The following is a 25,029-nucleotide window of genomic DNA, read 5'->3' as shown; positions in this document are numbered from 1 at the left end:
TCACAGCAGACAATGCCAATGTCTCTCTTAGTATTCTTCATATGATTTTGAAATGATTGTTACGCCTGCTTCTAGGTTTTAATTTCATCAGGGAAGAGGTTCATGTCTTTTTCATCCCTGTCATCCTGGTGTCTAGCACATCAGAAGCACTCAATACATGGCAACTGTTTGTTAAAACCATTGTGTTTAGAACGCTTCTTGGGAAACAATCCAAGTCCCCAGAATTGTCACGTTTCTAAAGCTTATGGAATACTTTATCTTAAAGTATTTAAAATTATTTACATGTAACTGCAATTCTTTTTTCAAATTTGTATCAATTAATAAGTTTTCTCTCATCGATTTCCAAATTCTGTGGTTAGTTCCATAGTACTTACTGTCAGGTTTAATTTCAGCTAAATTTGTATATCCAGTTTGGTATGCACAATTAACACATCAATAGTTTTAAATAATATATTAAACTGTGCTTGATATCTTCAAAATGTATTTTATAAGCTCTTCTAGTATATATTCTAAGCTCACTTGTCATTTGGAATTTTTTTTAAATGTTTTCATAGCTTTGTTTTTAACATATAATTCTTTGTTCCAGGAATGCTAACAATTACAGATTTCATAAATATACTACATAGATACTATAAATCGCCTATGGTAAGTGGCACCAGTTCCTATATCAGTAGTTGGAGCTGTACATATCTATGTATGTGTATAAGTATATGTGTGTATTTTAAGATTTTTAATGTTTTCAGTTTTTTCTTTTTTGGTATGGAGTGCTGGTGGTGGTTGATTTTCCAAATATATATAACGTGCAGGGAACTTCAGTATAAAACTATCTTTACTGTAAGTCATATATATGAAACTCAAAGAAGGGATTCTCAGGAAAAATAAAAGGAAATAGATTCTTTATTCAGCTTTCAGAATTCCTCGGCTTAGCAGCATTCTATTTATTAGCTAGACGTTCTGTACGTTTTGCTTGTCTCTACAGGCCTGTTAATGTGGTAGAGCTTAATTCAGTTATCCCAGCAATTGCAGAACAAGAATTCTATGTATTCTGTGATTTTAAAGAAGAAAAAATGTGTCATTAAAATGAAATTCAGTTTTGACATTTTCCTGCTAATTAGGAAAAGATAGCTACTGGCTAATTTTAGTAGCAGAACTCTCTGGTCCCTGGTACAGTGGTTCTGGAAGAGCGTAGCTTCAAAACCACTTTTGTCCTTCATCTAACTTTGTGGTATCTGAGATTCGGCCTGCTTGGTTTTGTGTTTTTAGTTTCTGTTTGTTTGTTCATGAGGGTGGGGGGAAGGACAGAATTGCATACTCTATTTAACTGGTTCTATTTGGGGTACTTAAAAGGTATAAGTTAATTCAATTAATACTGCTTTATGCATAATGCTCAGTATTATCCAATTTAAATTCTTACATAAAATACAAAAATGAGTTTCTTCATAAAACATGTTCTTGCCGGGCACAGTGGCTCATGCCTATAATCCCAACACTTTGGGAGGCCGAGGCCAGTGGATCACTTGAGGTCAGGAGTTTGAGATCAACCTGGCCAACATAGTGAAACCCTGTCTCTACTAAAAATACAAAAATTAGCTGGGTGTGGCAGCGGGCACCTGTAATCCCAGCTATTCAGGAGGCTGAGCACAAGAATCACTTGAACCCTGGAGGTGGAGGTTGCAGCGAGCCAAGATCATGCCACTGCACTCCAGCCTGGATGACAGAGTGAGACTACGTCTCCGAAAAACAAAACAAAACAAAAAACCATACTCTTAGGAAGTTTTACTGAAGATTTTGTAAATATCTTGTATTTATTTCCCATGAAAGCTATTATTTCTTAAATATTATCAATGCAAGTGAATACTAGCTTTCCTGATAATGGTCATACCTCTGCTTTTGAACTAGCAAAATCAACACAAGTATGATTTTTGAATAGATAGATTTCTATGACATGCAGCAAATCCCATATAAGAAATCTCAGCAGTAGATTATGATATCAAAATTGCAAAAAAGCAGTTATATCTAAATATGCAGCCCAAAGTTTTTCTAATATCCGTAGATACAGGCCAGGCACGGCTCACGCCTATAGTCCCAGTACTTTGGGAAGCCAAGAAGTGTGGATCACTTGAGCCCAGGAGTTTGAGGCCAGTGGGGCAACATGGTGAAACCCCATCTCTACAAAAAAAAAAAAAAACAGACACACACACACACGCAAAAATTAGCCAGGCATGGTGGTATGCACCTGTAGTCCAAGCTACTCAGGAGGCTGAGTTGAGAGGATTACTTAATTAAGCCTGGGAGGTTGAGACTGCAGGGAGTCATGATCACACTTGTGTACTCCAGCCCGGGTGACAGAGTGAGACTGGGTGACAGAGTAAGACTTTGTCTCAAAAAGAAAAAAAAAGGCCGGGCGCGATGGCTCACGCCTATAATCCCAGCACTCTGGGAGGCCGAGACGGGCGGATCACGAGGTCAGAAGATCGAGACCATCCTGGCTAACACAGTGAAACCCTGTCTCTACTAAAAATACAAAAATTAGCTGGGCGTGGTAGCGGGCGCCTGTAGTCCCAGCTACTCGGGAGGCTGAGGCAGGAGAATGGCGGGAACCCGGGAGGCGGAGCTTGCAGTGAGTGGAGATCGCGCCACTGCACTCCAGCCTGGGTGACAGAGCGAGACTCCGTCTCAAAAAAAAAAAAACTTGCAGACACATTTTTTCCTCTATATCTCACCTCATTTTCTTTCTTTCTTTTTTTTTTTTTTTTTTTTTTGAGAGAGTCTCATTCTGTTGCCCAGGCTGGAATGCAGTGGTGCCATCTCGGCTCACTGCAACCTCTGCCTCCTGGGTTCAAGCAATTCTCCTGCCTCAGCCTCCCGAGTAGCTGGGACTCTAGACACTCACCACTGTGCCTGGCTAATTTTTGTATTTTTAGTACAGATGAGGTCTCACCATGTTGACCAGGCTGGTCTCTAACTCCTGACCTCAGGTGATCTGCCCACTTTGGTCTCCCAAAGTGCTGAGATTATAGGCATGAGCAACCGTACCTGGCCACCTCATTTTCTAATTGTGAATAGAAAATGCTATTATGAAAGCTATGTTTTGTTTCATTTTCCAAATATTTTGCTATGTTGTATATATATATATTTATAAATAAGAATTTTTTTATTTGCAGGTACAGATTTATGAATTAGAGGAACATAAAATTGAAACCTGGAGGGGTAAGCACTATTGGACGTTTAAAATCTTTTAGTATCAGGAAAGCTATGCTTAGTATGAAAAGTGTGTTTTAATTTTGCAGATCCTTTTCTCTCTGCTCCATAAAATGTTATTTTTTTTGAACATTTAAAAGTTGTTTTAATGATAATTTAAAAAGTAAAAGATTTTACCTAAAAAAGACAAACGTGCCCTGATGGAATGGGGATATGAGAAAGAGTTGAGACTGTAAAGTTATGGAGAAAAGAACAAAATGAACAAAGACCAGGGAGTAACACTCTTTAAGCACTTTCAAACCAGAAGACGTGGTTAAACGGAGCCATGAAAAACACGATTTCTCCTGGTTTTCTACATTTAGTTGATCTAATGTACTTTGTATTCAGTTGCTGTTAAATTCTAGTACAAAAAAGTAAAATCGTATGAATTTGATTTATTAATAAAACTTCCTTTTTTTTTTTTTTGAGACAGAGTTTCACTCTTGTCACCCAGGCTGGAGGGCAGTCGCGCGATCTCGGCTCACTGCAACCTCCTTCTCCTGAGTTCAAGTGATTCTCCTGCCTCACACTTCCAAGTGGCTAGGATTACAGGTGCTTGCCACCATGCCTGGCTAATATTTGTATTTTTAGTAGAGATGGTGTTTCACCATGTTGGCCAGGCTGGTCTTGAACTCCTGACCTCAGGTGACCCACCTGCCTCAGCCTTCCAAAGCGCTGGGATTACAGGCATGTGCCACCTGGCCATAATACAACTTCTTTGATGTGCTGACATTATTCTCCATTGAGAATCATAATTGTAGCAGGAAAGACTGCAGTGTGTGTGGTCATACATACTTTATATATATATATATATATACACTTTAAGTTCTAGGGTACATGTGCACAACGTGCAGGTTTGTTACATACGTATACATGTGCCACGTTGGTGTGCTGCACCCACTAATTCGTCATTTACATTAGGTATATCTCCTAATGCTATCCCTCCCCCCTCTCCCCTCCCCCCACCCCACAAGAGGCCCTGGTGTGTGATGTTCCCCTTCCTGTGTCCAAGTGTTCTCATTGTTCAGTTGCCACCTATGAGTGAGAATGTGCGGTGTTTGGTTTTTTATCCTTACAATAGTTTGCTGAGAATGATGGTTTCCAGCTTCATCCACGTCCCTACAAAGAACATGAACTCATCCTTTTTTATGGCTACATAGTATTCCATGATGTATATGTGCCACATTTTCTTAATCCAGTCTATGATTGATGGACATTTGGGTTGATTCCAAGTCTTTGCTATTGTGAATAGTGCCGCAATAAACATACGTGTGCATGTGTCTTTATAGCAGCATGATTTATAATCCTTTGGGTATATACCCAGTAATGGGATGGCTGGGTCAAATGGCATTTCTAGTTCTAGATCCTTGAGGAATCACCGCACTGTCTTCCACAATGGTTGAACTAATTTACAGCCCCGTCAGCAGTGTAAAAGTGTTCCTGTTTCTCCACATCCTCTCCAGCACCTGTTGTTTCCTGACTTTTTAATGATCGCCGTTCTAACCGGCATGAGATGGTATCTCATTGTGGTTTTGATTTGCATTTTTCTGATGGCCAGTGAAAGAGGACACAAACAAATGGAAGAACATTCCATGCTTATGGATAGGAAGAATCAATATTGTGAAAATGGCCATACTGCGCAAGGTAATTTATAGATTCAGTGCCATCCCCATCAAACTACCAATGACTTTCTTCACAGAATTGGAAAAAACTACTTTAAAGTTCATATGGAACCAAAAAAGAGCCCACATTGCCAAGTCAATCCTAAGCCAAAAGAACAAAGCTGGAGGCATCATGCTATCTGACTTCAAACTATACCACAAGGCTGCAGTAACCAAAACAGCATGGTACTGGTACCAAAACAGAGCTATAGACCAACATAACAGAACAGAGCCCTCAGAAGTAATACCACACATCTACAACCATCTGATCTTTGACTAACCTGACAAAAGCAAGAAATGGGGAAAGGGTTCCCTATTTAATAAATGGTGCTGGGAAAACTGGCCAGCCATATGTAGAAAGCTGAAACTGGATCCCTTCCTTACACCTTATATAAAAATTAATTCAAGATGAATTAAAGACTTAAATGTTAGACCTAAAACCATAAAAACCCTAGAAGAAAACCTAGGCAATACCATTCGGGACATAGGCATGTGCAAAGACTTCATGTCTAAAACACCAAAAGCAATGGCAACAAAAGCCAAAATTGACAAATGGGATCTAATTAAACTAAAGAGCTTCTGCAAGGCAAAAGAAACTACCATCAGAGTGAACAGGCAACCTACAGAATGGGAAAAAATTTTTGCAATCTACTCATCTGACAAAGGGCTAATATCCAGAATCTACAAAGAACTCAAACAAATTTACAAGGAAAAAACAACCCCACCAAAAGTGGGCGAAGGATACAAACAGACACTTCTCAAAAGAAGACATTTAGGCAGCCAACTGACACATGAAAAAATGCTCATCATCACTGGCCATCATAAAATGTTATTTAAAACATTCTCTTTATTTCTGTCTTAATTTTGTTAGTATGCTACTGTACTAAAGCTGAACAATACAAGTATTGTCCATTCTGTTTGTAGACATGTGTAGGACACCTACAGCAGGCAGGGCCTTATCCTAGGGCCCGGAATGTGAAGATGAATGAGCTAACCAAGCTCTACCTCGCTGCCCACAGTGGGGCCACCGTTCACTACTAAGTCCAACCCTCAGAGATTTGCCTTGGTATTAAGAAATGCATCCGAGGCACGCCTAACTTGAACCAAAGCAAGCATCTGTTCTTATTTAAACCTAATAATTGTTTCTTTACAAATTATGGAGAAACTTAGGACAAATGAACCTCAAACTAGATGGCTTGGAGCAAATAGCATGGAAGTAATTTGAAGACCATGTTCTTTTCTTTGTCACATTGACATTCACCCTATAAAATCGTGATACTCTTTTCTGCCATGGAACCATTTCTTAAATTTGCATTTCATGATTGCGAAGGTGGTGGTCCCACTGAGACTTGTCATGGTGGGTTGGTGGAGAGGACCGGGGGTAGGAATCACGGCAGACCCAGTCTGCAGGGTGCTCAAGGAAACACTGGTAGAAATGGAGGGACCAACTAAAGGAAAATTTTGAATTCAAAATTGAAGAGTTTGGTTCTGTGTTTCCCATAATATGCTTGATAGGAGAAGCAAGCTTTGTAACTGGCTGTGAAATCAGAACACATCTTGGAGTCCTCTTACACTCCAGGGGCCTTTTCAAATCCATGTGATTTAGAAGTTTCACTGAGTGATGGATTTGGTTTATTACGGCTTTGTCAAACCAAGCTAAACAAATTTGTCATGGGATCTGTACGGCCTGTTGTATAGAGATTGTATAACACCAAGATAGATACTTCTTATCCAGTTCTACTGTGCAAGTACTGTTAGACCAAGGTTTAAGTATATTTACATTTTGACATTACATGGTATTTGGTAGTAATAATAATGCCAAAATCTTCTTAAACACCTTCTGTATAGAAACCTTGGTAAAGCAAGGCTGGGCGTGGTGGCTCACACCTGTAATCCCAGCACTTTGGGAGGCCAAGGCAGGTGGATCAGTTGAGATCAGGAGTTCAAGACCAGCCTGACCAACATGGTGAAACCCCGTCTCTACTAAAAATACAAAATTAGGGCCGGATGCAGTAGCTCATGCCTGTAATCCCAGCACTCTGGGAAGCCGAGATGGGTGGATCACCTGAGGTCAGGAGTTCGAGACCAGCCTAGCCAACATGGTGAAACCCTGACTCTACTAAAAATACAAAAAAGTAGCCAGGCATGGCGGTGGCGCACCTGTAATCCCAGCTACTTGGGAGGTTGAGGCAGGAGACTTGCTTGGGCCTGGGAGGCAGAGGTTGCAGTGAACCAAGATGGTGCCACGGCACTCCAGCCTGGGCGACAGAGCAAAACTCCTTCTCAAAATAAAAAATAAAAAAATTAGGGTGGGCACAGTACCTTATGCCTGTAATCCCAGCACTTTGGGAGGCCGAAGTAGGTGGATCACTTGAGGTCGGGAATGCAAGACCAGCCTCGCCAACGTCGTGAAACCCCATCTCTACTAAAAATACAAAAAAAATTAGCCAGGTGTAGTGATGTGCACCTTTAGTCCCGGCTACTTGGGAGGCTGAGGTGGGAGAATCGCTTGAACCTGGGAGGCAGAGATTGCAGTGAACCCAGATCATGTCACTGCACTTCAGCCTGAGCGACAGAGTGAGACTCTGTCTCAGAAAAAAAAAAAAAGAAACTTTGGAAAAGCAAATTAATTGCAGTTGATATCTTTAGAAAAAAAGTTTTTATATGCTGGAAAGATGCCTACAATGCAGTAAGTTTTGAGCATTAATTTGGTATAATACTTAAGAATATTTAAAGAACAAAGTTTGTTATAACTGATTTTCTCTTATAAGTTATGGAAATTAGTTTTTTTTAATTTCATAATTGCTTCATTTCTTGAGAGTAATATGAACCGGATAGCAGTCTAGTGGCCTCTGCTGGCATTGCTCTTTTATCGGATTTCTTCCTTCCTGATTTTATGAACCCCTGCTGTCAAATGGCTTTTAATATTTAATTTTTCTTCAAATGCAACATCCTGAAAACAGTTTGGAAGTTGTTTAAAATAGCCATAACTGTAATGCAGGAGTTTTAGGCAAATTAAATTTCTTTTTATTTGAGTTTTTAATCCTTCTATTAACTGTAAACTGAAGGGTATTTGAATTTATGTAATAACTGCAAACAGCAAATGTGTTACTAACTGCATATTTTCTTTCTATAAATACAGAGCTTTATTTACAAGAAACATTTAAGCCTTTAGTGAATATATCTCCAGATGCAAGGTAAACTTTTTTTTTCCTTTGAAAACATTCATTCAGATGTATGTGTTTTATCACCATGATAGAAAGAAAGAAACAAATAAACATGTTCTTCATTCTAAACAGGGCCCATGGCCTCCTTAATTCCAACTACACTGTATGCATTCAGTAAACCTAGCAGCACTAGAAGATCACAGCCATTGCGTTGCTAAGGATTGATAGTGGGCTAGTAATAGGGTCATACTGAACCATCATGAAGATCTCGGCCAATCTGGGGGGGGTGTGTTGAAATTGCAGATTCTTGGGCTTTTACCCCTGACCTGCTCAATCAGGATAGGGCCCGGGAATATGCGTTTAAACAACTCCCATGGCAATTTGGCTCCACACTAGTGTTTAAACATCAGTGTATGTGAGATGTCAGTTCAGATGTGGTCAGAGCGTGAGCTGCCTTCTGTGTAGTCATCTGGCCCATCCTTTTTTATCCAAGCCTTCTGGTTTGGCTGTGATACATTTCCACATTTGTGTGAAAGCATCTTTCAAACTCAAATCCAGTACAGAGAAAGATTAAAGCATTTATTTTCATTTTATTTACAAGTCCTAACAAAAAGATGTAACAACCTTCTTACTGGTAGTCCCAGGAAAGGCACCAAGTAGAACAGAAGTGTTGGCCCTATAATATCTACTAGCCAGGCCGGCCCAGGGTAGAGCCAGTTTGCCCACTCACCAATGCAGGGGGCTTGCTGCTACAGCCTTTGCTCTCTTGCTAATATGATGCATCTGTTTGCTTTTCTAAGGATTTAGGTTATATTGTCTTTCAAATAAAATCAGTAAATACACTCTTAAAAAAAACTCCTCTTCCTGGCTGGGTGCAAGTGCTCATGCCTGTAATCCCAGCACTATGGGAGGCCGTGGTCAGTGGATTGCTTGGGCTCAGGAGTTCGAGAGCAGCCTGTGCAATACAGCAAAACCCCATGTCTACAAAAAATAAAGGTGAAGCATGCCAGTAGTCCCAGCTACTCGAGAGGCTGAGGTGGGAGGATCACCTGAACCCGGGAGGTCAAGGCTGCAGTGAGCCGTGACAGCAGGCAACAGAGCAAGACCCTGTCTCAACAAAACAAACCAAAAAAAAAAAATCTCCTCTTCTAGAGATTTGTAGCTTGCACTTGTATTTGAGATATGTTAACATAGATTGTGAAAAATGAAAAATTTGCTGAGATCTCTAATTTAAAACTCTTCCAAAACACTGTGATTATTGTCATGATAAAAACACTGGAAGTGCTCTAAGGCAGGGGTAGTCCAAATGTTCTGGTTTTTATTGAAAGCCTCCTAACAACTTTAATGACTTTTCCCACAGCCTCTTCGATGCTGTATACTCCTTGATCAAAAATAAAATCCACAGGTTGCCAGTTATTGACCCTGTCAGTGGGAATGCACTTTATATACTCACCCATAAAAGAATCCTCAAGTTCCTCCAGCTTTTTGTAAGTTGTTTTTAGCGTTTCTAAAGAGATAATTGCATTTACTTATTAAATAATGTACTTCAAGTAAATTGGCTCCTGTTACCCTCAATCGAAGAAATTGTTAGTTTTGAGAGCTCCCTTTCGAAACTTGAGTTTCTCAACTTACTACTATCTGAATTGTACTTTCTTAAAGTTGATTCCAATTTAAAAGCAATCACCTTTTAGTGCAAGTATCAAAATAACTTTAAAAACAAAACTCGGCATTCTCTCTTTAAATTAAACATTTATCACCAACATAGGGGAAAGAAGGCAATCTGCAAGTCAGTCTAATTAAGGACTATTGTACAAGATAAATTGAACTAATATTTAGAGTAAAAATTGCTTTATGTTGCTTTTATTGGTGTCACAGTTTTAGAAACATGTTCCAAAAAAAATACTGTCCTCAAGATTATCTTATAATAAACTGCAGCAGTGATAGAAAAACCCAAAGCAAATAAAATTTTGACACAAGAATACCATGTTGGCCCAAATAAGGCCTGTATTACCTGCAGGTTTTCTCAGCTGCTTGAAACGAGCTGCCTCCATAGTCATCCAGAACTTTGAGTCCGTTTGGTTGGAAACATTAAAAGAGACTCAGGAAGAACAGAGAGTTTATAAGAGATTTTTTTATGTTTTCCTTTTAATTACATGTACGGAATTTGAGGTTATAAGTAATCAGTCAAACAGAACCAGTAGAAGGTCTTAGTGGTTCTGAAGAGGTAATTTGAAGAGTTGTTTTTTAAAGAATGTAACAGATATTAAACATGTACTTCAAATTAGCTTTCCCATTTTCCTCCCCATGGCTTCACCTAAGGACCTAAAATAGCGTTCCGGTGCAGTGTGAAGGAGCTGATGCTCCTGCCCTGGAGGCAGCTGGAAGGACCCCTTTTGCTTACAGAAGCGCAGAAGGCTTAGTGATTGAGAGAAATACCTTGTCAATCAACCCAGTCTTATAGTTTAATCATTTACATATATAAATAACTTATTTAACCATGCTATGCTAAGAAATAAGGTAGGGAAGAATAATTTACGAAAAACTGAAGTTTGAAGTTTAATAAAGGCGATAATCTAGGAAAAAAGGATTAGGGATGCATCCACCTTATCATACTGTACATCTGGGAATGCAGCCGCGTTAGTAGTTGAAGTTTCATAGGAACAGAGGGCGCATGGAGTGGGAAGGATGTATTCAGGGCCCCCATGTGCCAGGCCCGCAGCTCACTTAATCCTTAGAGTCATTTTTAAATAATATTAATCATGAGAGCTGATTACTGTATGTCCAGCACTGTTCTAAGTACTTTACATAATCTCATCCTTGCTGCTACCCTATCAGGTAGGTATTTTTATTAATCCTATTTTATAGGGATGCAGCTAAGAGAGGTTAAGTAGCTTTGCCAAGGTTGCGTGGCTAGGGAGCGGTAGAGCCAGCATCCCCGCCAAGCGTTCCTCACTCCTGACGCTTTCCTCCATGCAGGGCCGTGGGTGGGAGGCGTTTGCACACCTTGCATACACAGAACACCTGGCTGGGAAACCTGCCCCAAGTTACGTGGATATTAAGTGGTAGATTTCAAACGCGGGAGTCTCTCCGACTCCCAAGCCCAAACCATTTCTGCTAGTGTGCTGTTGCACAAGAGGGAGTCAAAGCGTGAGATCATTCTTGCGCAGAGCTGCTTTAGATTTTTATCTTCTATAAAAAGGAGAGGAAGTTGCCTCTGCCCAGTACTGCCTCATATTTGGGCCAATATGGTAATTAGAATCATGCTACCAGAATATTCAGCTAACTAAAGGTTTTCGGATAAAAATAGAGAACTTAAAGAAATTTCAGAGCCTGTTTTTTACTGAATTATGAGATCATTTTCTGAGGAAAAAAAAAAAAGGAGCATTTCCCTTCAAGACATTTGAAAATTAGCCTAAGCATATAGTATGCAACAGGGAATTAGCTATATTGAGATGGACTAGATGACCTAATAGGTCTTTCTTTTTTTTTCTCTAAATTTCTAGGAGTCTCATGATTTGAATGTTGATGAACTCTTTGACTTGAACATTTTGTTTCTTCTAATTGTTCATCTTTTCCTGATAATTATAAGGTACACCAGGAGGATGGAATCAACTATACCCTTTATAAAAGGTGGATTTTTGAAACCGTAGACCTTATTTTGTTATACTCAAACATGATCCTAGACTTTTCTCTCCTACCACATCCCTCCTCCTTTAAAACAGCCCCCGAAAAGAAAAGTTAATTTTTAAAGATTCTTTTAATTCTGTTCAGCTGGCTTCTTTGTTCCTAGTAGATAAAAATTGGAGCTCTCCAAGGAGAATTCAGGATGTAGAGGCGGGTGGCGTGAGGACTAGCTTAGCAGTGGCTCAGACAGCTGCTGTCAAATGCTTTGGGTTTGGAAATGTGTGGGTTCTTAATAAATATTACTTAATCCTGACAGCAGGACCAGAAATTTAACATGAACAATAAAGAATAAAGGATTCAATTCTTGGTGGCTTACAGGTCTTAATATCCCAAACAGACCTGTTCTTCCCTGGTTCTATGCATGTTTTTAGTGAGTGAAGGGGAGATGGAAAAATGTTACAGTGTTAATGCTTTGCAAGAGTTTGTGAGTGGTTAAATGTAAGCATAGACATACAGACTGGTTCAAACAAAAGATACAGTTCTTTGTAATTTCTCATGTGAATTCAGGCATCCAGGTAGACTGTTAGAAAAAACTAACTTTAATTTGTTGAACATACTTTTTCATTCAAATCTGGACATTTGAACATGAAAAGGGTGTGTTCTGGGTCTAGAACATTTGCGCTTATCTTCCTGTTTAGATGTCTGATATGCCAAAGCCTGCCTTCATGAAGCAGAACCTGGATGAGCTTGGAATAGGAACGTACCACAACATTGCCTTCATACATCCAGACACTCCCATCATTAAAGCCTTGAACATATTTGTGGAAAGACGAATATCAGCTCTGCCTGTTGTGGATGAGTCAGGTTTGTGTGTTTGGCGCTGACAGTCAGACAGAAATAATTGTTTATCTCAGGGTGCAATTATTGTGAGATGACCTGGCACAGGAGATATGTGGGGAAAATGAAAACTTGGATATGGTGAATAAATTCAGGACCAAGGGGCACAAAGGGTCATACAAATGTTTAATTGGTTTATTTTCATATGGCCGTTAAAATATGATTTTATAGCTAAGTTTCCATTTAAAAATAGACAAGGTTATTAATCAGCATTTAACTTTTAGTAATTATGTCATTAAAACTGATTTTAAATGAGTTTCTTTTTTAAGACATTTTTCTAACATATATTTTTCATTTTTAGGAAAAGTTGTAGATATTTATTCCAAATTTGATGTAATTGTAAGTATTTTAATTTTGTTCGATCTGTCACCTAGAATGCATTTTAAACATTCATGTAATGTGTTTTTATGTTTTTCTCTTGTTTCTTAATTTAATAATTTCTAACCTTTTGGGCTGTGAGGATATTATCAGAATTTTATAGACCTTCTATAGTAATCGTACTTTTAATATGCATTGGTTTAGCAATTAGTTATATATTAGCAGCATTTTATAATTCCTCGTCTTTACAATACATGCGTATTTTATGCACTGCTGTGTGTGTATGTATTTTCAATGTTCTTGTTTCCCAGAAGGAGGCCTGATTTATTCGCCTCTAGGCGTATGCATAGTGCACACGTGGACTCATTGTCGGGCACATCCCATTGCTTACTGATTGGGAGCCACTGTTCTAAAGAAGGAAAGGGGACTGACACTTTATAGCCCCAAACATGCATGCCATTTTTTGCCACAATGCTGACCCCACATTGAACATTCTTTTGCAGCTGTCTCAAACCCTTTGCTTCACACTATTCTGTTATGTGAAACATAATAGTCACCGAGAAATATGCTGATGGGCGTTTTGGTTGAGTGGGACCCACTAAAATGAATGAGAGCCCCATGCAGCCGTTTGGATCCATGGGGCTTGTCAAGCCTGTTCTTCCTCCATGGTTGCTTGATCCCCCTGGGCCCCTCAAATTCTTCCCAGCAGAAACCTTGTTCCCCAGGGAGCTTGTTGAGAAGGTCCATTGCTGCAGCATCTCCAGTCCTGTGGCACTTACCACCCTTTACAGGTGTCAGCCCACCTTGCCAGAGATTTTATCCGTGCATGGTAGAGAGCATTAGAGGGTAAAAATGGGGGGCAATCTTTGGCAGGATGTGCTATCAAAGTTTTAACAATGTTGCTTCGTCAGGAAGGTAGACCTCGTAACATGATTATCTTTCACTGTGATTGATACATTGATGAAATAACAGTACCAATGGTATGTTGTAAGCCAGAACGAACGTCTGATGTATGCAGATACTAAATTCAGATAAGCATTAAAGTTTTTAGAAATCAGGCTGTCTTAAGCTCACTAATTTTGGTCATTGAAGTGAACTGAAATGAAAGGATATAATTTATTCTCTTGCTTCATTACAGAATCTTGCTGCTGAGAAAACGTACAATAACCTAGATATCACAGTGACCCAGGCTCTTCAGCACCGCTCACAGTATTTTGAAGGTGTTGTGAAGTGCAATAAGCTGGAAATACTGGAGACCATTGTGGACAGAATAGTGAGAGCTGAGGTGAGACGGCTTTCCCAGTCCTGCTCCCCCGAAGGCCACTGCAACAAGTCCCCAGTAGTGAATGGTGCCTCCGGAAGCCTGACTCTCAGGAAGGGCCCAGCGAGGCAGCCTCCAAGTTCATTCGGATGGGATTCTCTCCTGTCCCAGAACCTGGCACACTATTGGCACATAGGCAATCTCTAAAGATTTGTTGGATTGAATTGAAAAGTCATGATATCATAGCTGAATCAAATAAACTGGTAAGATACATTCCTAGTTTAAACTATATAGGTTCGACAGCCTGGACAACATAAGAAGATCTTGTCTCTACTAAAAATAAAAATAAATTAGCCAGGCATGGTGGCTTGGACCTGTAGTCATGGCTAATAGGGAAGCTGAGGAAGGAGGATCACTTGAATCCAAGAGCTTGAGATTTCAGCGAGCTGTGGTGGTGCCACTGCACTCCAGTCTTGGCAACAGAGCCACACCCTGTCTCTAAATAGATCTATGTGTCTGTATCTATAGATACATTTTGTTTTGAGAAAGCAAAAGTTGTCCCAGAAGCTTTAAGTTCCATTTGAGTATTTATGAATTCAAAATCTAAAGTGCAAAATCTATATTTTAACAAAGTGAATGATAAATCAATAAAACTTTTTTCTCTCTTCCCACCAGTATCTCTTTTTCCTCAATCAGATAAATAGCAAATAATCTAGTAACTCCCAGGGTCCTGCACCTCAGCAGTCCGATTTCCTTAGACTTTAATGCTTACAGGATTTTAAAATATACTTTGTGTAACACCCTAAATAAAAGACTCCGTCTAAAAAAAAATTCCTTCACAAGATGACTCCACACAGAAGGACCAAAAAAATAAGTTTTTAGCTTTAATGTAGCTAGGAGAAGGGTGTACAGTATCAGTGATGATTCCATTTATTTATATGACAAATAGAGCACTAACTTTTAGGTACCTCCAACAAGGGACATACAGAAGTTTGACTCAGCAGCAGATGACAAGAAAGTATTTGGGAAGCCCTTTCAATCTGAAAGAACCACTCGATTCTCTGGGTGACATGGTTTCCCTTGACCTTCAGAGTTCGAGAGATAACTGTTTAATATCCACCGTTGAATGTAACCAATAAAATGTGTTCAGTGTAGAAGACAAATGTGAACTATCATTTTAATGTGTGATCATAGTTAGCAAATCATTGTGCTGTGTTATATCACAGGATTACTGATGAACCTAAAAGCTTTTTTAGAGAAACGTTTAAAAGAAATTTATGTTGACTGCCATGAGAAAGATGACCAAGCCATTATTATTATTATTTACCTAAAGCAAGCTATAACAGAAACATCACCAACACAGTATTATTTGAGACAAAATATAAAAACTGGATTTCCCCCTCTTCCTATCTCCTTTTTGTGTCCCTGTTTTCTACCAGGGTATCGCTGTTCGATACAGAGAGGGTCTCCCAGGGCAAAGCTGGCACAGAGCTGCCTTGGCCCCAGTTCTGAAGCCTCTTTTTTTTTTTTGAGATGAAGTCTCATTCTGTTGCCCAGGCTGGAGTGCAGTGGCGCAATCTTGGCTCACTGCAACCTCCGCCTCCCAGGTTCAAGCGATTCTCCTGCCTCAGCCTCCTGAGTAGCTGGGATTACAGGCATGCACCACCACACCCGGCTAATTTTTGTATGTTGGTCAGGCTGGTCTCCAGCACCTGATCTTGTGATCTGCCCACCTCAGCCTCCCAAAGTGCTGGTATGACAGGCATGAGCCACCGCGGCCGGCCCAAGTTCCAAAGAGTCTTTTTGGTTTGGTTTTTTTTTTTGAGGCACAGTCTCGCTCTGTTGCCCAGGTTGGAGTGCAATGACATGATCTCAGCTCGCTGCAACCTCCACCCCCCAGGTTCAAGCAATTCTCCTGCCTCAGCCTCCTGAGTAGCTGGGATTGCAGGCACGCACCACCATGCCTGGCTAATTTTTTTGTATTTCTAGTAGAGACTGGGTTTCACCATGTTTGGCTGGTCTTGAGCACCTGATCTTGTGATCTGCCCACCTTGGCCCCCCAAAGTGCTGTGATGACAGGCGTGAGCCACCGCGCCCAGCCGTTCTGAAGTTTTTAAGAGAATAGCGACGCTGCTCCCTTCCTGTGGATAAAATGCATGTTACAGAAACACCGCAAAGCACTCTGCAGTCACTCGTCAGAGATTTCAGAGTAGAAAACTAGAGATGAACGCAGTCTATCCCACTTCATTATAGCTCATTTATCCTCTTGAATGCGATTCTTAACTTACGAACTTCGCAGAGAAAAGACACTGCAGAAAATAAAACCCTTGTAAGAGCCACAACCGTGTTTCTTCATTTCCGTCCTCATCTGGACTTTCTTCCCATGGATTCATGAGACAAGTACCTGAGAGTTATTGGAAACCGACATACAACTTATAGAAATTAAAACTGTTATGTTTAAGAGCATGTTATAGCTACATTGTGCTTCGTGTTTTGAGGTGTCTTTTCTATATTAATATTTTGAAAATTGAAAACTCAGCAGGGCATAGCTAGCTCTGTTTTCTTAAAAGTAATCAAGCAGGCCGGGCGCGGTGGTTCAAGCCTGTAATCCCAGCACTTTGGGAGGCCGAGACGGGCGGATCACGAGGTCAGGAGATCGAGACCATCCTGGCTAACACGGTGAAACCCCGTCTCTACTAAAAAATACAAAAAACTACCCGGGCGAGGTGGCGGGTGTCTGTAGTCCCAGCTACTCGGGAGGCTGAGGCAGGAGAATGGCATAAACCCGGGAGGCGGAGCTTGCAGTGAGCTGAGATCCGGCCACTGCACTCCAGCCTGGGCGACACAGCAAGACTCTGTCTCAAAAAAAAAAAAAAAAAAGTAATCAAGCAAATCCGCTTGAATTAGAGAGAAATCAGTATCATCAGAGACGGTAGACAGCTAGCTCTCCCCTCTCTCCTTCTCCTGCCTGTGTCCCTGTTTTCCACCAGGGCTGTGACTATTCAGTGCGGAGTGTGTGTCTTCCGGGTAATCAGACGGCACTACATTGAATATTAGAGCCCAGCGTCATCGTACGGGCCTGTCTGCTGCTACTTTCCCTCATTGATTCATTTATGGGACGTGTATGTGTGTGTGTTGCTTTTTCGAGACAGGGTTTCACTCTGTCACCCAGACTGGAGTGCAGTGGTGTGATCTTGGCCCACTGCACCCTCCACTTCCCGGGCTCAAGCAGTCCTCCCACCTCAGCCTCCCAAGTAGCTGGGACCACAGGTGCGCACCAGCAGACCCAGCCGCTGTCTAATTTTTTTAAAGATGATGTCTCACTATATTCCCCAGGCTGGAGGGATGTGTTTATCGTATAAAAACATGACATGACATTTTTTCCTAATGTCCGTTTTAAACTTTTTTTAAATGTTAATTTTCACGTGTCCTGCCTTTCTCTTCGCAGGTCCATCGGCTGGTGGTGGTAAATGAAGCAGATAGTATCGTGGGTATTATTTCCCTGTCGGATATTCTGCAAGCCCTGATCCTCACACCAGCAGGTAAAATGCTGGTTTCTGACCTTTGCCATCGGCATCTAGGAAGGGTGGGGGGCAGAACAGGAAGTGCAGCATTTAAACCGTCATTTCTCCACCACCCACCTACAGATCAAGGCTTTGACTATATTACTTTGTAAACCGTTTTCGTTTTCTTTTCAGTTGTGAAGTTTAAGTGTTCTGCGTGAGTGAGGAAAGTATATAGAACGTATTCTAAGTTAAGAACATCCTATCAAGGTCCAGTGGCCCCTAAATGACTTGGGAGCCATTGCCATGTTCCTCATAACCTTTTCCACTGAAAAGACCTCTTCAGTTGTGCTTTGTGGGAGAACTAGTGAAACATAAGAAACATAGAGGGAATGTCATTGGCTTCTACTGATACCTTCATCTTTCCTTAAAGAGAAAAAAAAAAAAAAAAAAAACACCTTGTATTTTGAGTAGATAAAACAGAATACTTACACAAACTTTTATTCATTAATATTGTACAGAAATTACATTCACTTACAAGTAGAGTGTGGTTCAACTCATTTTCTGACAGATTGACTTTGAGCATCCCCCAGGGTCTCAGACAGGGAGGAGCAGAGAGAGGAGAAGAGGGCTTTAGACAAGAGGAGCTGGCCTTCCTCTCATTTCACACACTCAGTAGTAAGAGTGGGCTTCAGAGTTCTTAAAACCCCAGCCCTCCCTTCCCTCTTCCTCCTCTTCCCATCCCTGCACCTCCCCAGCCCAGTCAAATATGAGCAACCCAGCCTTTGTCAGGGCCACATGGACCCAGTGTGGGAGCAAACGGCATGCCCTTACCACAGTATTGATTTCTCTTTAGTTCAGAAATTTCAGCTAAGACTAATTTCTACAGTCTGTAACCCAAAAATACCTACCCTAAAGGAATCTTCACCACCTGCAAGAAACATGTCTCATTCGCTAAATGAGAACACCAAGAGAAATTCCAGGACGGCAGTGATTTTTCAGAGGTGGTCCTCAGGCCAGGCATCACCACCGCCACCTGGAATTTCTTAGGAAATGTTCACGTTGGGGCCCCGCCCCGAATCCACTGAATCAGAAACTCTAGAAATGGGGCCTGGTGCAGTCACTTGCAAACTTCAAGTGTTTGAAAGACCTGAATCTCACAATGGTCTTTATAATCATGAAATATTAAGAACTAAACGCATGTCAACGCCATAAAACTGGAAATAATCCAAATATCTTTGAAAAGAAGAACGGATAAATTGTGTCACATTCATTCGATGGAATACGACACAGCATTGAAAACGAACAGTGCAGCTGTGGAGGAATCTCACAGGCAATACTGAACAGGGGGAACCCGACTCACCCAGACCATCGTATTAAATTCATATAAATTTCCGAGCTGGCATAACTGCACAGCACATTCGCGCTCACTAGAAAAAGTCCTCTTTGGGCAGATTTATCCCCACAGGTATATAGCTCAGCACCTTCAGAAAAAGCCCGTTTTGACCAAGGGACACAGTCTGCCCAGCAGGGTCAGGCTGAATGTCAGCTCTTGGCTGTCTCTGGACATTACAAAAAGAGTAAACAAGTCAAGTGATTCATCGTCTCTGTTTCTTGATATCTCAAACCATAAGAATGAGAGGGTTGTACTGGTTGAGTTCAAATTTCCATCCAGATTTGGTATTTCAAAAATTCTAAGTCATTGCAATGCCCCTCCCATCCCTGCTGGCGCAGGGAGGAATCTATTTCCAGCTGGAATTTGGAATGTGTGTTACCATAGAAATTGTGCCGTGAAGATGGGGGTAGCTGGATTGGAATTCCTTATGATGCGGTGTATACAACACGATTCGTTGAGGAAAGTATTCCACATTACTAATAACTGGATTGCATGTGAACTTTTGGAGTGGGACGCCTGCATCTGATCAACAGTCGCTGACGTGCTTCCGTGTGCGGGAGACAGCTGGCTCCAAGCAGCGAACGAGGAGGCCCCCACTGTGAGGCCAAGTCCCAGCCGTCCCACGCGAGCACTGTCAACGTAAGCAAGTCACTTCACCTCCATCAGCCTCAGTTTCTTCAGTGGAGAAGGAGCGGGCTGATACAGGCCCGTCTCCCTCCTAGGATGCTATGAGAAAAGCTGAAAGCCGTGCCTGAAAGCCATGTGTGTGCGATGAGGCGCGGTGCCCGGGACCAGCACTGTTAGGTGGTTGTCCGTGGAATAGTCAGTAAGAGGCAGTTTGATGAAGCGTCTGCTGTTTACTCGATTGAAAGGTACTAGTGGTGACTCTTTCCACTGGGCAATGGCCACCGTTCCCCATAGGGATACTGGTTCAACACAATAACGTCTTCTCTTTTTCAGAAAGTTTTTAGCAGTAGTTCATTGTCAAACTTAGACTGCCCGAATGAACCTGTGTGTGCGTGCATCCAGTGCGTGGGCAGTCTGATGCTAGGAGCGACAGTGTTTTAGCCACATATTCTAATAGATTGCCGATGTCTTTCAGGGGTCTAGCATCTGGTGAAAAAATAGGAGAGAAACTCTTGTGATGAGAAAAATAGTAGCTCTCCTGCCAATCCACTGTGGAATGTCCTTGCCAGCTACTTGTTAGGTGCAATTATCCTTAGGAATACTATAAAGCTTTTATTTTATTTTATTTTATTTTTTATTTTATTTATTTTATTTTATTTTATTTCATTTCATTTTTTTTTTACTTTGAGACGGCGTTTCACTCTTGTCACCCAGGCTGGAGTGCAATGGTGTGGTCTCGGCTCACTGCAACCTCTGCCTCCGGATTCAAGCAATTCTCCTGCCTCAGCCTCTCAAGTAGCTGGGATTACAGGTGCCCACCACTACGCCCAGCTAATTTTTGTCTTTTTAGTGGAGACAGGGTTTCACCATGTTGGCCAGGCTGGTCTTGAACTCCTGACCTCAGGTGATCCGCCCGCCTTGGCCTCCCAAAGTGCTGGGATTATAGATGTGAGCCACCGCGCCTGGCCTAAGCTTTTTTTAACACATATTTGTAAGTGTGCACAACTGAAATACTTCACACCTTCACTAAAACATACCTACATATTTCTTAGTAAATTTTTTTAGGAGTGGAACTCTTTTTTTCCAAATTAAATCTAACATATTTAAAATGACAAGATGTTACATGGATCCAAGCTGCAGGAACGATTGGGTGAGAGACGGGAGCTTGGGCCACCTGCTCCTTCCCACGTTGCCCTCCTCTGAAGCCTCTGGATCATCCTCCTAAGGCACTGCCAGGCACAGGTAGAAACCTCTGGGGGAGAGAACCCTGCTATTACCATGAGCTTTGAAACTTTCATCTTCCATCCACTGACAGGTGCCAAACAAAAGGAGACGGAAACAGAGTGACCGCCGTGAATGTAGACGCCCTAGGAGCAGAACTTGAACAAAGTTTCTGGGTCACGTTTTGCCTCATGAACACTGGCTACAAGTGGTTAAGAATGTATATCAGGGTTTAATGATGGGTATTTCTTCCAGTGATGTTGGAATTAAGCTTAAAAAAGAAAGATTTTATGTGCTTGAAGATTCAGGCTTGCATTAAAAGACTGTTTTCAGACCTTTGTCTGACGGATTTTAAATGCTGTATGTCATTAAAGTGCACTGTGTCCTGAAGTTTTCATTATTTTTCATTTCAAAGAGTTCACTGGTATGGAACAGGTGATGCGACATAAGGTGAGTGCACGGCATGTTCAGATCACAGTGCCTTATGTCCGAATACAGCAATATGTCACCTCCGCAGCCGGGGCGCATGCGTGCGAAGCCACACCGAGCTTGAATGTGGAAGTCTTTGAACCTTTTACCAAATCAGTTTGTTTTCATTAGATTTGTCAAAAAGTTGTAATTTGAATATAACTAATTACTTTAAAACTGTAATGACACTTTTACACGTAAGTGTTTTGTTCTGGGCTACCGTGTAAACGAGGCTGCTTTACAACAGCTTTATTTATTTTTACGTTCATGCCATTTTTTTACACATCTTTGGTGCGGTAAACTTCACCACATCCATGAATAAACTCTCAGTTATTTTGAAATGGCAAATTTCTCATTATTTAAGTTTGGATCTGGAAAGGACATGACTTCTGAAACAGCCGCTGCTGGGTTTTCAAAGCTGAGGTCTCTCAAAATGTGTAGGAGACGTTGCCGTCAGGCGGGAGCCAAGTGCCGGGAAGATGTCTATTTTTTTTCTTGTGTATTAAAATGTAAAATCATGATGTTTGTATGACTGCTGATGCGATGTTTTTGTAAATTTTATTGTGGCATATACAGTATCGTCATACAGTTGAAGAGAAACAATGTTTCCTAATGTAAGTGCTCTGAAAATGTTGACACTGTATATATATATATATGAGGATAGTTTGGGTTTTTTTTTTGTTTTTGGGTTTTTTTTTCAGATTGAAAAATTAAAATAAATCCTACTATCTACCATTTTGTTAAAGAAGTTATTTAAAATGCCTTGTATTTCAGCACTTATCAATTAAAATTCTACATGCAGTTTTCCACTTAGCTATTTCTCCCCAAGTAAAGAAGTACATGAATTTCATCTCTTTTCCGTTATCAGGAAAAAGAGTCAGGGTTTAATTCGTAAACTATCTCTCTCCACTGTTAAGTATGAATATATTATTATTATTATTTTTTTTTTTTTTTTTGAGACAGAGTCTTGCCGTGTCGCCCAGGCCGGAGTGCAGTGGCACGATCTTGGCTCACTGCAACCTCTGCCTTCCGGGTTCAAGTGATTCTCCTGCCTTAGCCTCCCAAGCAGCTGGGATCACAGGCGTATACCACCACACCCAGCTAATTTTTTTTTTTTAATTGTATTTTTAGTAGAAATGGGGTTTCACCATGTTGTCCAGGCTGATCTCAAACTTCTGACTTCAGGCGATCTACCCGTCTCAGCCTCCCAGAGTGCTGGGATTACAGACATGAGGGCACTGCACCCAGCCGAGTATGAATATGTTTAATTTAAAATTGCCACACAGGTTTTTTGCATGTGTGCTAAGTTGTCAGTTTTTTCGTTTCCTAGTAGGCCAAATATGAGAGAGACAGCAAATGTGTATGTTTTCCCCATAGAAACGATAGTGGTTGTGATTTAAGCTAAGGGTAATATTTGGGAGAAAGGAAAAAGTCACACAGTTGCCAAAACAACACAATTTTGAAACTCAAAGAATTTATCAATCTGTTCCTTGTTTGTGTGCCCAACACGTGAGTGTGTCCAGACTACATAACTTCATACGGGTGATGTGGCACATACGCAGCTGCAGTCATGGGCCGTGTACAGATGCTTCAGCCAAGGACAGACTGCATATGCTACAGTGGCCCCACAAGATTATAATACCATCTTTTTACTGTACCTTTTCTATGTTTAGATGCACAAATACCATTGTGTTACAATTGTCTACAGTAACATGCTGTACAGTTTGGTAGCCTGGGAGCCATAGGCCATACCGTATAACCCAGGCGTGTAGTGGGCTGCACCATCTAGGTTTGTGCAAGTACACTCCATGATGTTCACACAAAGATGAACCAGGCGCGGTGGCTCACGCCCGTAATCCCAGCACTTTGGGAGGCCGAGGCAGGTGGATCACCTGAGGTCAGGAATTCGAGACCAGCCTGGTCAACATGGTGAAACCCCGTGTCTACTAAAAATACAAAAATTAGCCAGGCATGGTGGTGGGCGCCTGTAATCCCAGCTACTTGGGAGGCTGAGGCAGGAGAATTGCTTGAACATGGGAGGCAGAGGTTGCAATGAGCTGAGATCGCATCACTGCACTCCAGCCTGGGTGACGAGCTAGACTTCATCTAAAAAAAAAAAAAAAAAAAAAAAAAACCACCTAACAACACATTTCTCAGTGCATTCCCATGGGTAAGCAACACATGACTATAGGTAGCTACGTGCATAGTTACACAGATGATGTGGCGTATATCTAGATGTGTAGGTGACACGGCATGTTTTGCTTTAGAAAAGGGTTTTGGGCCACGTAGAAAGGTCCTTGCGATTCCTATTCCCGCGAGGCTCCGTTCAGCAGAGCTTGGTCTCCCTCAAGCGAGCTTGTTTCGGGCTCCTGAGTGGCGCAGAGGCAGCAGGCACAGCGTGGCTCACCACAGGCCTCTTGCTGGGGCTTGGCCTTGAAGAATTCTCTTCCTGTTGTCAGACTACAACTAAGAAAGGCCTGTACCCTCTTCCAACGAAGGGCTGGCGTTTGTTCCTCACAAATGGGGAAGACCTGGCTGTGGTGAGCGTGCTGCTCCTGCTCGGTGCCTTTGTAGGAATAAGGGAAGTGGCCCTGAAAGAGGCCAAGCCTAGTTAAAGGCCACGCATTGGTAAATATGTATTGAAGGAGAGATTTGAAGGGAATATGTTTTAAGTAGTTCTAGATAGAGAAACCCTTACTGGCTGGCCCCCAGGTGTCTGCCCTGACCTCGTCATGGTGAGGCTTGCAGGGACCCCGTGGGCACTGGCTCCCTGTGCTGTCCCACCCCCGCCCTGAGGCGGAGCTGAGAGCGCTTGAGAGGATTGTCCTGAATGTCACCTGGGTGGTGGATAAGGGCAGGTGCATGTCACAAATCAAGGACGTTGGTTCTGTTTCGCATTCTGATCTCTAAGAAGAGTTTATAATGTAAATGTATTGAACTGATAGAATTTCTTAGAACATTTCTTAGGAGGGTTCAGTCTTCTAAACTCAGGGAAGCAGACAGTCTTCACGGTCAGGGGAGATTCTGTTCCCCGGGGGGGCATTTGGCAATGTGGAAACATCTTCGGTTGTCACAACTCGGGGTGGAGAGAGGGGGCTGCGATGGGCCAGGCCCTGCTCCTCTGCCCATGCCTAGGCCCGCTAGCTCGCTCATTCAAGCCACCACCTGGGCCTGGCAGGCATTGGGGGGCGAAAGACTTTGGATGGGAGCTGTCCCGGGCACACAGCGGCGGGCTCTCAGCCGGGCTGACGCTGCACTCCGAGCAGCTTACTTCCTTTCCTGCTGTCCCTCTCCTCACCTGTGCCCTTTGGGCCAGTGGGGAAGAAGCGACCAGAGCCAGCCCTGCACTTGTGGCCGACTTGTCTGAGCTGCAGAGAACAGAGGAGACACGGAGCAATGCTCCCCCAGGGGCCTCACTCACCCGCCAGGCAAGGGGAGAGGGTGGCAGACGAGGAGCACTCACCTCTGTCTACAGCCCTGCCCCTGGGCACCTCACTCCTGTTTCCAACACAGCCTCCTTCACCTCTGCTCCTCCACACACAAAGCAGAAAAGCTAGGAACCTCCTCGTTTTCTGTGCATTTTTAAATCCTCCTCCCCACCCCTTTGAAAAGACCTCTAAGAGGGCAGCATTTCCAACTTTGAATG

General features: G+C 42.0%; 1 protein-coding gene across 8 annotated transcripts in view; it reads left to right on the top strand.

Annotated features, from left to right (window-relative positions):
• The window catches only part of PRKAG2 (protein kinase AMP-activated non-catalytic subunit gamma 2), a 321,791-nt gene extending 299,673 nt beyond the window's left edge, over nt 1-22,118 (top strand). For all 8 annotated transcript variants that reach the window (XM_031936094.1, XM_031936093.1, XM_031936095.1 and 5 more), the window contains 9 exons: nt 587-645; nt 3,165-3,210; nt 8,044-8,098; nt 9,429-9,555; nt 12,391-12,556; nt 12,891-12,928; nt 14,046-14,192; nt 17,617-17,710; nt 21,010-22,118. In XM_031936094.1, coding sequence (XP_031791954.1) covers nt 587-645; nt 3,165-3,210; nt 8,044-8,098; nt 9,429-9,555; nt 12,391-12,556; nt 12,891-12,928; nt 14,046-14,192; nt 17,617-17,710; nt 21,010-21,041 — 764 coding nt within the window. In that variant the 3' untranslated portion in view covers nt 21,042-22,118. The remainder of the gene's footprint in view (nt 1-586; nt 646-3,164; nt 3,211-8,043; nt 8,099-9,428; nt 9,556-12,390; nt 12,557-12,890; nt 12,929-14,045; nt 14,193-17,616; nt 17,711-21,009) is intronic.
• Nucleotides 22,119-25,029: the final 2,911 nt, after the last annotated feature.

The sequence above is a fragment of the Piliocolobus tephrosceles genome, chromosome 8, assembly GCF_002776525.5.
Source record: "Piliocolobus tephrosceles isolate RC106 chromosome 8, ASM277652v3, whole genome shotgun sequence".
Lineage (NCBI taxonomy): Eukaryota > Metazoa > Chordata > Mammalia > Primates > Cercopithecidae > Piliocolobus > Piliocolobus tephrosceles.
The sequence above is the reverse complement of the archived record's forward strand: the minus strand, read 5'-3'. Positions and strand labels throughout refer to the sequence as shown.